This window comes from Antedon bifida, chromosome 6 (genome assembly GCF_963402885.1).
Source record: "Antedon bifida chromosome 6, ecAntBifi1.1, whole genome shotgun sequence".
Taxonomy (NCBI): domain Eukaryota; kingdom Metazoa; phylum Echinodermata; class Crinoidea; order Comatulida; family Antedonidae; genus Antedon; species Antedon bifida.
Window position 1 is genome coordinate 16,436,225 of NC_136231.1, and position 12,850 is coordinate 16,449,074.

At 33.2% G+C, this 12,850-nt stretch overlaps 2 protein-coding genes across 2 annotated transcripts; one reads left to right on the plus strand and one right to left on the minus strand.

Moving 5' to 3' along the window:
- Window positions 1-1,921: 1,921 nt before the first annotated feature.
- On the minus strand, window positions 1,922-6,440 carry LOC144845383 (sphingomyelin synthase-related protein 1-like). Its single transcript, XM_078702675.1, has 5 exons — window positions 6,321-6,440; window positions 4,774-5,400; window positions 4,112-4,229; window positions 3,666-3,816; window positions 1,922-2,477 (listed from the first exon to the last, which is right to left on the minus strand). Exons 2-5 carry the CDS (start codon window positions 5,382-5,384, stop codon window positions 2,173-2,175), a joined length of 1,185 nt encoding a protein of 394 aa, XP_078558801.1. The 5' UTR covers window positions 5,385-5,400; window positions 6,321-6,440; the 3' UTR covers window positions 1,922-2,172.
- Window positions 6,441-6,757: 317 nt separating this feature from the next.
- LOC144845396 (uncharacterized) lies at window positions 6,758-12,642 on the plus strand. Its single transcript, XM_078702695.1, has 4 exons — window positions 6,758-7,215; window positions 7,577-7,644; window positions 10,404-10,575; window positions 11,627-12,642. The coding sequence occupies exons 1-4, from the start codon at window positions 6,981-6,983 to the stop codon at window positions 11,944-11,946; spliced, it is 795 nt and encodes a 264-aa protein (XP_078558821.1). The 5' UTR covers window positions 6,758-6,980; the 3' UTR covers window positions 11,947-12,642.
- The last annotated feature ends 208 nt before the right edge of the window (window positions 12,643-12,850 follow it).

Here is a 12,850-nt window from a genome sequence, read left to right on the forward strand (position 1 = left end):
TCCTCTTTTAAGGGACCACGACCTCTTTCTCTCTATTAAAGGACCGCTTCTCATATTCGACTATTTCCCGTCACAACGACCTCTGGTAAGTGACCACCTCTATTGAACGTCCACCGTTTCTATTATTAAGGGACCACTGCTTATAATAGACCACCTCTCGTAAGTGATCACCTCCTCTCATAAGGAACCGCTTTTCATAATTGACCACCTCTCGTAAGCGACCACCTCTCTTAACGACCACACCTCTCATAAGTGACCACCTCTTTTAAGGGACCACAACCTCTTTCTCTCTATTAAAGAACCGCTTCTCATAATCGACTATCTCCCGTCACAACGACCTCTGGTAAGTGACCACCTCTATTGAACGACCACCGTCTCTTTTAAGGGACCATTTATCATAATCGACCACCTCTCTTAACGACCACACCTCTCATAAGTGACCACCTCTTTTAAGGGACCACAACCTCTTTCTCTCTATTAAAGAACCGCTTCTCATAATCGACTATCTCCTGTCACAACGACCTCTGGTAAGTGACCACCTCTATTGAACGACCACCGTCTCTTTTAAGGGACCATTTATCATAATCGACCACCTCTCGGAAGTGGTCAATGATAAGAAGCGGTCTCTTAACAGAGACAGTGGTCGTCGCAATAGAGGTGGTCACTTTCGAGAGGTCATTGTGATGGAAGATGGTCGATTATGAGGAGCAGTCCCTCGTTGCTTACGATGTGTGGTCGTTTTAGAAAGTTGGTTGCTTACGAGAGGTGGAAAGACTGATAGCTAAGTAAAGATCGATGCATTTGCACATAAATGAGACATTTTTGTAAAATATATAACATTTTCTACATTAGCTGGCGATAGTAACTACATAAGCTGGGAGGCAATTTTCGTTACTACATAAGCTGTTGACTGTTTCTACATTAGCTGGTGCTGATTTTTATTTACTACCTAAGCTGTTGGTGTTTCTACATAAGCTGGAGGTTTTACTACATAAGCGGTGGGTTGTTCTACATTAACGGTTGTTTCGACATTACCTGGCGTTTTCTACATTAACGGTTGTAAAACGCTCTATTAAATGTGATCAGCTATGACGAAAGAGACAAAAATCATATATTTTATATTGGGAGTGGCCATACGATGACGTGGAAATGTCCGGTTAGCCATATTGATGCATGATCAGATATCTACAACTCATCTACTTCCAGAATATGTAATAAAAATAAAACTTCACCATTTAGTTCACAAACTATGACTGTTTAAAAAAGGCATAATTTTGACGAATTTTTGAACTTTTTTATAAAAAACGCGCGCAATTCGAAGCGCTCGTATGAAGTGATTTTAAGTAAAGAAAAAAAAAAAAGATCGTGACAATAACAAGTGCGGATAAACAATAACGCAAATGCTATTTTCTCAAACATAGTTAAATTGCGGTCTCTATCGGAGTACTTTCTCCATGATAATCCGGTGAACATATACGGTACATTATGAAACCTATAGAAGTTACATCGAATCAATGCTATAGATATTGCCTTGATCGGCTATACATTTGACGGAGGGAGGGAGACGTATGTGGATCTGTTACCTGGTTAAGTTTGTTTCGTGGGTACATGGCAATCTTTGGAGGGTACTACTGATTAATAACTAAGCCTGATCAGATTCTCGATACTGTATTTGGTGCGGTAATACAGCATCACATGTATCGTCTACCATCTCCTAATGCTTACCTTACATGAAACAGATATCACATATATTCCGAGTATATTACTGTATTACCAAATTATTTTGCAAGGGGAAAAAGCGATTGACTAAAATCAAGTTTTCATATTATATTGCCTTGCTTATTGTACTGCACAGAAATTTACATTGAAAATAGCAATAGTAACTATTCAAACTTTATAATTCATTTAAAAGCAGAAGAAATTAAATTGTTTTACGGTGACTTTATTTTAATGGTTTGGGCTTACAGAATTCCCTTGATACACTTAACGTTTTACCATGTGATGTTGGACACATTTTCTTGGAGATGGAGATCACAATGTGACGCTGCAGTTCTTTCTTTCATTTGATCTGGTAGGTCACCAATATTAAAACTGGTGGCTTGCAACACAGTTCATTGGTTTTCTACCCCTCAATTGAAATGATGATGTTCGATTGCCATATCTTATTCTCATTCAAAAATAGCATTTGATTGACCTAGGCCATTTAAAAGGCCACTCGTACTCATTAGGTACAATACCATTAACATTAGACTTAAAATAATAAAACATAGGAAACCAAACTTGTGCTCTTCTATCTGCATGGTGCAATGTTTTGTTATTCGCAAGTGTATGATAATAAAGAAATAAACGAGACGAAATATAAAAAGCTATGACAACATCAATTGAATAATGTTCATGGCCTGCTAAGATAAAGAAAATGCCAAACAGATTGAGAACCCATGTCAGTGTGTGAAGAAGAGTAAACCTTCGCGGGGTGTCTGCAAAAGAGAATTAAATAAAATCACATTAGAAAGTAAGCCATGACCTGGAATGGCTGTTAAACATACGGGGGAAGTACACATATGTTGGCCACATGTTGGCCACATGTTGCTAAAGGTTCTGAGTTTTTAAGCTGAGTGAAGCAGTTAAGGTATGACAACTGGTGAGTACCACACATAATAATGATAAGTTGAATAATGATGATAAGTTGAATAATGATAATAAATTAAATAATGTTCAATCCTATGGACAACTTTGGTCGCTTTGCGTTAAATGTTGATGTTAAAATATTATTAAATAAATAATAATGACAACAATTATAAATAAATTATATATAAATAAAATACACAAGGTGTAAGCTCTGATGAAGTATTGCAAGATCAAAAACAATGCAATATTTTGAAATAGCTGTACGAGTAATAATCAGATGTTTTGCCCTACTCTGACGTAATTTGTACTTTATACCAAGTACATTTGAGAATACTTGCGAAAAAATTTGCAAGTAGTTCTCGAGTGGGACTCGAACCCACGACCTCCAGATCACTAGCCTGGCGTTCATACCTCTAGACCACCGAGCTTGCGCTGATGGCTAGTGGTTAGATTCGAGCCCAAGTCAGAGTAGGGCAAAACATCTGATTATTCAACTCCCTAACGCAAAACTACAATTACAATCCTGTTGGTGCAGTACCCGCTGCTTACTTGGGCTCGAATCTAACCACTAATGTACTTAGTATAAAGTATAAAGTACAAATTACGTCAGAGTAGGGCAAAACATCTGATTATTCAACTCCCTGACGCAAAACTACAATTACAATCCTGTATGAGTAATAAATACAAATAATACTGGCGATACTATCAATGCCACTAATAAAAGTTCCTGATACCCTATGACATAATTTTTATGTTATGAGCATGCGCAAGTCGACCGATACATAAACTTTTTTGGACTGAGTACGAATGGACGTTTTAAAATTATAAAACTGTAAAAAGATGGCGGAGAATGATCTCACGATGATTTTTAAGAATTTAGAACTGCATTTTTTGTCGATGAGTAACAGTTGTAACTCAAATCTCAAAGTCTAACGTCTTTAGATTGGTTTACCTAAATACTAGTTATGTTTTCATTCTCCACATCAATAATATTGTTTGCCTAAAATAACCAATTAGATAAACAAAAGTATACCTACATTCAGTAATAAACATGTTTGACATGGTAAGACAAACAGTGTGTCCACTGAACATATAATCACCGCATGTGTGTACTCCAGTAAGAGACATACCCAGTCCAAATGAAATTTCAAATGCCCTATTTAATTTGGTCCATATGTCACCATATACCTTAAGAAACAAAAAAGATTGTAAGTTATCAGTTATGATTTTCAAAATATGCTATCCCTGGGTGCAATGAAGGACATTATAAACAGGAATGTGTGTATACTAAATATTGCAATAAAAACGTGATCTACAGTATTATAAATTCATTGTTTATAGTACAGTAAGCTCACCATAAACACACACATAAGACTAGGCTTGCTTAGCACTATACACTTTTACTAAAAACCATCTCTTCCAGTTTTTGAAATCTTAGTTCTACCTCTGGGACTACAAAAAAGACAAAAAAAATACTATTTACTTTTCCAGCACACTGTAAGTGGATTCCAGGCACTGAGAGAGATGTTACAAACATTGTGACGCACCGTAAAAGAAACACAGTACCAAGTAGTGCAAAGCAACGGCGCAAGACAATAAACCTAAAAAAAGAATGTTTTAAAGGTCAGTTACAATCAATAACAAACAAACATTATTTCTCAAAGGTTAGGCCAAATAACAAGAAGTTCCCTCCCACTGCATAAAAATGACTTTTAACCAAGGCCATTTAAATATTTTTTTCAAATCCTTCGATTTTTCATAGCAAACAACATGATTGTGCCGTGGTCATCAACCTAAATAGCTAAAGCTCTTCATAAAAAAAAAAGAATTTAAAATCCTGGACATGAAACTAACAATTCTTTTGGACTTCAATCTATTTATGATCAAACTCTATCAGTAAGGTTTGCATACATGTAGAATTAAGTATCACTCTTACAATCTTATTTTCATCTGAAAGCTCCGTCTACACTATCAAACTAGTTTGACAAAAAAGTGTGATGTTCCCAAATATGGTAGTGATATGTGACAAAAAATGGACATGATGGTGTCATATCACTATCATATTTGGGAACATCATTACCATATTTGGGCACATCACACAAACTAGTTTGATAGATAGTGTAGACAGCACAGAGCTTTATTTACCTATGTTTATGTATAAATATTGTAATCGAGAAAATTGATGCAAGGATTAATCCGCACATCTCACATGCTTGAAAAGCCCATGGTATCATAGGCACACTGTCCAGAAAAATGTCGGGTAGTGGAGGGTACTTTGTCATATCTGGAACACGGTCATGTACAACTACCATTACAAAAGCTGTCAGAAGGGCTACAACAAAAGCATAAACAAAACTGATAACTGTCTTGTGTATTTCACGTTCAAACTTTGGTTTATTAATATCTGTGGAATCCTGATATTGTACGGTTTTATTTGATCGTTTATTTCTGCGGCGTAAATGAATAAAATCCCCTGAACTTGGTTTTCCATTTGTTTTGAAGGTGTCAATGCTGTCATATTCACTGGCTTGGTTGGTTTGAAGTGTAGAAATAAGAAGGTAAAGCCTTTTAATGTCTCCTAATATTTGTAATTGTAGTGGTGGAGTTTTTAAGTCATCCTCATTGAGTAATAAAAGAGCTTTCCCATCGATTTTATGCTTGTCACAGAGAATCTTGCTATATTGTTGAAATCCATTGTGAATCAGCCATTGCTCTACATCAGAGCAAGTCCAAGTACTAGCAGATGTAGAATACATATTGAAAAGAATACCTCTGAAAAGAAACCATCATTATTGATGAAATTAAATCAAAGCCAATTCATTATATGGTAATGTAATATGTAATGTAATACCTTTTGTTAATTTGTTATTTGCTTGTTCATTGTTACGCCCATAATAGACTCCTTTGTTTTCTAGTGTACCCTTTTTCTATATGTATTCGTCTTTTACCAATATTCTATCAGTACCTGATGATGACCTATGGTCGAAATTACTTGTACAATAAATATTTTATTTTGAGGCAGAAACAAGAAATTTGTCTGTTTTATTTTTATACATGATCCTGCCTATGCAGCACCTATTTCTTTCCTAATTATATGGTAACGTGTGAACATAAAATTAAATTTGTCAAAAGAACACACTTTATAGTACACAATACAGAATAAGTTTACTATATTACAAATTAATTAGGCTAGCTAGGTCATCTAATCACTAGCTAGGTTAGCCAAACTAGCTTGGCCGACTAGGATAGCTGTCTGTCTGGCTAGCCCAGGGCTTTTGATTAATTAAACTAGAGGCTAGGTCCCTACTACACAGGCTACTACTACTAATCATACTAATAATAGTTTTAGTACAGACTACTAAAAAAGTAAACTAGCCTAGCCTAGGCGGCTTAAAAGGCTTATAATAATGATGAGGTTAGCCTACTACTAGAAGCAAAGATTGTATTGCTAGAGCCTACTAGATAGAGGGCCTAGCTAGACCTCTGGGCCTAGTCCTAACTCCTAGTCTAGAGCTAGCCTAGGCCACCCTCTACTCTAGCCTACTAGCTAGCTAGATATAGCCTATAAACCATGTTTTACGGCGCGACTTGTCTAGGCCTATATTATAGGCCTAGACAAGTCGCGCCGTAAAACATGGTTTATTGCTCAAGGTATGTGAGGTGGAAATAATGGTTTTTGGGAATGTTCTTACATTTAAAACAAAAAGGCTGGTCTGATAAGCGTAGGCCTCTACTATCTAATTCTAAGTCGGAGGTGGTAGGCCTAGAAATGTGTAGAACGCCCATCATGCAACCATCCTATCTTCCAGAACACATGACACGCTCCGAGGGCGTTTTGGGGCCAGAGGTTATAATAAAGAGTTACCATTTTCCTCTGGACCTACATTGATATGATAATTTCAGATCTTCCATTATTTAATTGTTAAAGCATTATTAAAAACGTATTAATAATATAAATTTTAACTAATTAAATATTAACTAATTAAACAATTGTAAGCAATAAACAAAATCAAATATTATTATTGTTATATTGTGCATAATTCCCATTACCAAAATGGAGCTTTCTTCCTCATAAATATTCATTTCGTAATGTCAAAAAGATCATTCAAGCGTAGAAATGACAACAATGGAAGGCATGTTCTTTGTAAAACTCAGCCAAGAGGCTAATAATGCGTAATAAAAGCCACGTAGCACTGGTAAAGATATTTTGCTAATTAACAGGAAATATTCTATTTTTTAACAGAAAATTTCTTGTAACCCGTTATGTAAATAAATCTTATTGATTGCGGAGACGACGTGGGTTCTAAATTTGATAAAGAAAATTCAGAAAGGGTAGCGAGAAGGGTAGCAAGATGTATTGGACTCATTGGGAAAATCTAGGCCTACTCACCATGGTAATGACGTTTACGAACTACTGTGCTGCTAGTGAATTCCAGTTGCCACCCGAACTAAACGACGGTGTACAGCTAAGCCCCGAGAAATCAGCACGAGTTATTGAGAGTATAAAAAAGCTGGGCAAATTGTATGACAAGGCTGACACTGGAAACAAAAACCAAAATATTGACTGTGGATTTTATTGTCCAACAGGTAGGCATCCATTATCAAATAATTAAACACGTGATTCATTTACCTGGCATTAAATAGTTATATGTTAGGCCTATTTACATCTTATAGTAACCCATAATATTAATTAAAAACAATGAAACATAAACTTGAATAATGGCACAACTATTTCATATTACACAAAATAAAAGTTAAAATTGTGCATAAAAAATGTATATGAACCATTAATTGAGTTCAATAAATACCGTATATATGATGAATGAATTCCATTAATATTAGGTAAGCAAATATGCAAGCAGTTATAAATTCATTTAGTGTGGATTTTATTGTAAAATTAAAACTTAAAATGGAACAAATAAATAGATTTTTTCCAAATTATATTCAGATCTTATAGCCGTTGAAAAACCAAAGCATAAAGTCTATCCAGATGGCTGTGGAAGCCCAGAAAACAAGGTACTGTATGTATTTCTGTAGTTACAGATACAGGTGTCATTTGGAATATTTTGAAGAATAAAAACATTGCTGCTTTAAGACAAGATCTATTACAGTTGGATTGACCTAACTTAGTGCCTAGATGCAGATGCTATCCCCCTACCCTTTTTTTCTTTTTTTTGTTATCATTTTAACTTCATGTTTAATAAAGCCATTCAGACTTAAGCCTTGTGCAAAAAATTCATTTGTATTTCGCTAAACCATTGGTAATTTGAAGAGAGTGAGAGAGTTTATACAAGTTGCAATCTGTACATGGGGCATTCCACAGTATTTTTTTGTTACGGACGGGACATTTTTGAGAATATAACTAGACATATCTTAGAAATAAAAAAGAATACAAGATTCAAAGTAGAATAAATGTATACATATATGGCCAATGTTTATTATGAAAGTCAAAAAAAGAAAAAAGACTGTACAAAAAAAAATTTATTATGAAAATTGTATGCGTCGCGGACAGGACGGCAAATGGACATGACGTATTGTAATATTTCTCCTCATTTAAAAGAGATTTTAAAATTTGTTTTGTATTATTATGTTGCCAGATAGTTGTTTTAGATAATTGAATGTTAATTATAAAAATTAAACTGCAAATTTATTAATAAATATGATTTATATGTCGTTACGGACGGGACATTTCTAACGTCGCGGACAGGACAACTTTGTCCACGTTAAAAAATTGTATAATTTTGCTATTAAAAAAATTTAAAAATAAGTTTTTTACATCAATGAAATCTTTTATTTACAAATCAAAATATAATTCAACCTTTGAAACTCTGTTTAAAAGTTTATGTCATGTGAAAATATTAAAATTCATAAATATGAAATATTATTTATAAAATTAATTATTCGAAGAGTTATAACGAGAAGAAATATTGTAAAATGTTATCAAAATATTTATTTACACTAATATAAAAGTTATGCTTGGCATATTAAACAAGACTTCAAGATATTAACACATTTAAGGCGAATCTTTAAAAATTGGCGTTGGCGTTTGACGTCTGAATTTGTTAGTGGATCCAAGTTGCATCTGAAATTTTCTTCTATCCTTGCTTGGATTTAATAACTGTAGGCCTACTTCTATTAAAATTCAATCTTAATTATTTAGTATCTGATTTATAAAAGGTTCTTGGTTGCAAATTCACCAAAGAATAAAATCTACAAAGCGATGACCGCACCCAATACTCCCATTCATACTGGTCATGTTGTTTTGGATTTAGGTATTGTTCTTTTGTGGATTGTTATTTTAAATACAGACCACAATGTTTTGTGATTAATAAACAACAGTTAACACCTTTGTACAGTACTTCTCAGCCTACAGTACAAAAACACTTTTTAATTCTTACAATATTGTCATCACATCCATAAAAAAAATGTCCCATCCGTAACATTCAATACATTTTGATAGTAATGTTTTTTTAATAAAAAAATACAAGTTTTAAAAAACTTGTTTAAATCTATTGCAATTTAATATCCTTAGGAGTTGAAAATTAAGATTTAAAATTAGGAATTAAATAACAATTTTAAAACCATTACTTCAATAAACACAAGTGAGGAAAAACCCCCAATCGAAATGTCTCAGAAGTAACAATTATGAATTTTGAAATGCAAGTATGAAATTAATAAACAATTTTAATAAAATACTTTATTATGAATAATTGGAGCTTACTTTGAAAAAAAAGTAACTGCAGTATATTTATATATGGGCAAAAATGTTAACAAGATGCATGGTTTTATTATGAAATAAAAAGGATTTAAATGATATGTCCCATCCTTAACAAAAATGTCTGTCCCGTGCCTACGAAAAATGTCATCAATATATTTTTGAATATGATATTTTCACCAAAAGTTTCAAAATATTTGTTTATAATGTATTGCATATAGTTTTAAAAGGAGAAAACAAAATATTAAATTGTGTTATCAATACTTTTAACTGAAATGTAAAAAACACCATAAAACTGCTATTAAAATGTCGCGGATGGGACAATTATGAATTTTGAAATGTATATATGAAATTTAATAAACAAAATATGTGTTATAAAATGCTTGAATATGTACAATAGGGACATAGAGTAACTATATCTGGCAAAAAAATGTTCAAAAGATGCATGGTTTGTGAAATAATTAGGATTTAAATGATACGTCCCGTCCGTAACAAAAATGTCCCGTCCGTAACAATATATTTTTGAAATATGATATTTTCATCAAAATCTAAAATTTTCCAAAAATTTGTTCATAATATAATGAGATATAGTCCTCAGGAGGAGAAAATGAAATATCAAGATTTTTGCATCATTACTTTTAAAATAAAAGTAAAAAAACCGCCTAAAACGTCGCGGACGGGACATTTATGAATTTGAAATGGATGTATGAAATTAATAAACAACAAAATTTTAATTAAATACTTGATTATGTATTATTGAGACATAAAGTAACTATATCTGTTGAAAAAACAGTAATAAGATGCATAGTTTATGAAATAAATAGGATTAAAAATGTCCCGTCCGTAACGCCAAATATGACTTTTTCATATTTAATATTCAATAACTTAAAAAGTCAATATCAGAAAAATAAAAAAAATGTTATTTAATAAACTTCAACATGTCTACTTTGAGAAATGGCCAAGAGTTACATCAAAATCAGTAAATGAAATTTTTAAACCCACGGACCAAATACTGTGGAATGCCCCACATTCAATTTTGTGTATAATTGTTTTTCTTCAGCTTGATTTTCCAGTTGTACCTGAAATTATAAAATGCTGTGATACACATGACATCTGTTATGGAACCTATGGAAAAGTTAAACATATATGCGATAAACATTTACACACGTGCATGGAAACAGAATGTAGAACTGCTATGAAATCTCTTGGGTTTAAAGAATCACAAGAACAAGGTAATATAGTATATAACAAACAATTCGTTTACCAAAAAATGTGTCCTTCCACAACGTCGTATTATATAGGCCTAAAAAAGAAATCAAATATGTACAGTTAAAGAAAAAAAAACATTTTAGTATTTAAGAAATATGTACAGGTCAGCATAATTAATAAAGATATTCAGATTATTGAAATTTTGCCTTTGCATTTTGTAAGGGTATCATAGTACTAGTAAAGGGTTTATGGATAGTTCAATTAAAGCCCCCTTCCCTACGTTTTTTAGATCTAATTTAAGATCACAAACTATATTTAATGTAAAAATAATACTATATGGTCCTATTGCGATAACTTTTTTCGTCTTTAAACGGTTAAAAATGTGAAAAATAAGTCGATTCTAATAATTATAGCGGCCCGCTATAAATCCCAAAATGCATTGCGCGCGGATTGATATTTTTGTTTTTCACCTGTAATTCGCCCACTTTTCGATCGATCGTGAGGCCAAAACAAATGGAAGACTCCTAACTTTTCAGCGAAAATACCGGGTTTTCCCCAATTTGTATCAACAGAGTGTAGCAAAAATAGAAAGACAATTAATGCAGCAACTATACAACGTCAGGCTAGGTATATATAGCTAGCGTACGATGTTCGTACGTTACCGATGTTTACCAGCTAGGCCTACAAAACTAAGCCTAGCTAGGCTAGGCCTAAGACCGTCCACAAGAGGTCGATCGCCGCGAGCTACTTAGGTAGTGCATTGTTTCTCACTTTTTATCATAATTTACCATAAAACGTACATTTAAGACAAGGAATGACATGGTTTAATGTTTTTAAAGTGATATATATGTATTATTTTCCAAAAAACGTCCAAAATTGCAGGGAAGGGGTCTTTAAGTACTTAATTCTACAGCCCTCCTTTCCTTGACCCCCTCTATTTCGATGTCCATGATCCATCACTGATCATTTTGTGTCGGCAGCTGTGAGTCAGAAAGGGAGGGGAGGGGAGTCAATCCTGCGTTATTGTTTAACCACATTCATTTAAAAAAAATCAAACTGGTTTTATTTTTTCAGGATGCAAAATGATGAGTAAACTGTTATACTCCTCTATGATGAGCTCTAGTTGTGATGACTATAAAAAGGCACAGCAACAGGCTATACTATGTGAGACTGACGACGATGATGATAACGATGATGATAACGATGATGATAACGATGATGATAAAAAGGCAATAAGCAAAGAAATAGATGAGAAATCAGTAGAATATAATAATGATAGAAAATACGAAGCCGATGATGATTTTGTAAGTGTAGAAATAGAGGATTCCGATGTTCTTGATGATGAAGATGTAATCAGTATTGAAGATGATTTAAAAATAAAAGATGAACTATAAACAAAGATGTATTGGTGCTACTATAGCTTGATATTCGTTTGCGGGAGCCTGCACAACGTGTATCCCGCTACAAAGTGAAAACAAACAACGACCACCTTGAATTTTAATTAAAAAAAATTTTTATTTTGATAGAGATCAGAGTGGAGTTGTGGCTTGGTGGTTATGATGCTTGGCTACCAATCTAATGGTCCTGGGTTTAAATAATGTCAGAATTGTTTTCTAAAATGACAACTTACAACTCCACTCCCAAATAATTGTATTATACTTTGTTTATGTAAAGCATCTGTGTATGTTGTCTTGTTAACAGGATTGCCACCTCTTTAAGAAGGATAGTGAATTAATTCACTCATCCTTGGCAATTTGCCAAATAAACAAACTAATATCTTAACAAAGGAATAATTGGTATGACCAATATTGTAATGTCCGTATGAGTAATGCCTGACTAATAATAAAACGGCAATAAAGCAATCTGGATACATTCTTAACATCATAATTGCATCTAACATTATTACCATCGTTATTACACTTTAAATATTTAACCTTGATATTTATATTTTGTACTTTTTATAGCTGATAGTACGGTACCATATAGAAACGCGTGTTTATCTTCCCCGTTGATTACGTACAGTTTATTTTTTCAGGAAGAGAAATAAATGTATAATACATGTTTTACAAAATGTATTTGTTTTCATTATATAGTTGATTCATTTGCATCTATTTCTACGTCGTCCGGTTCAGTTTTTTTTGTTCGGTAAGGCTACGTTCACACCCGGAGGTTAATGCTTATACGGTACTAATCTGTAACTATACACATGACCATTGGTCTGAACGTAGTTTAAAACTGGAAAAGACTAATTTTTAATAATTTATTATATTAATTTTGTCGTTTCGTAAAATACAATAG

Coding starts and splice junctions, on each gene's coding strand:
- LOC144845396 (XM_078702695.1), top strand. CDS start 6,981: ATGTATTGGACTCATTGGGAAAATCTAGGCCTACTCACCATGGTAATG. Junction 7,216..7,576: donor TGGATTTTATTGTCCAACAG/GTAGGCATCCAT, acceptor AATTATATTCAG/ATCTTATAGCCGTTGAAAAA. Junction 7,645..10,403: donor GTGGAAGCCCAGAAAACAAG/GTACTGTATGTA, acceptor GTTTTTCTTCAG/CTTGATTTTCCAGTTGTACC.
- LOC144845383 (XM_078702675.1), bottom strand. CDS start 5,384: ATGTATTCTACATCTGCTAGTACTTGGACTTGCTCTGATGTAGAGCAA. Junction 3,817..4,111: donor ACTTACAGTGTGCTGGAAAA/GTAAATAGTATT, acceptor TTGTTTCTTAAG/GTATATGGTGACATATGGAC. Junction 2,478..3,665: donor AAACATGTTTATTACTGAAT/GTAGGTATACTT, acceptor TCTCTTTTGCAG/ACACCCCGCGAAGGTTTACT.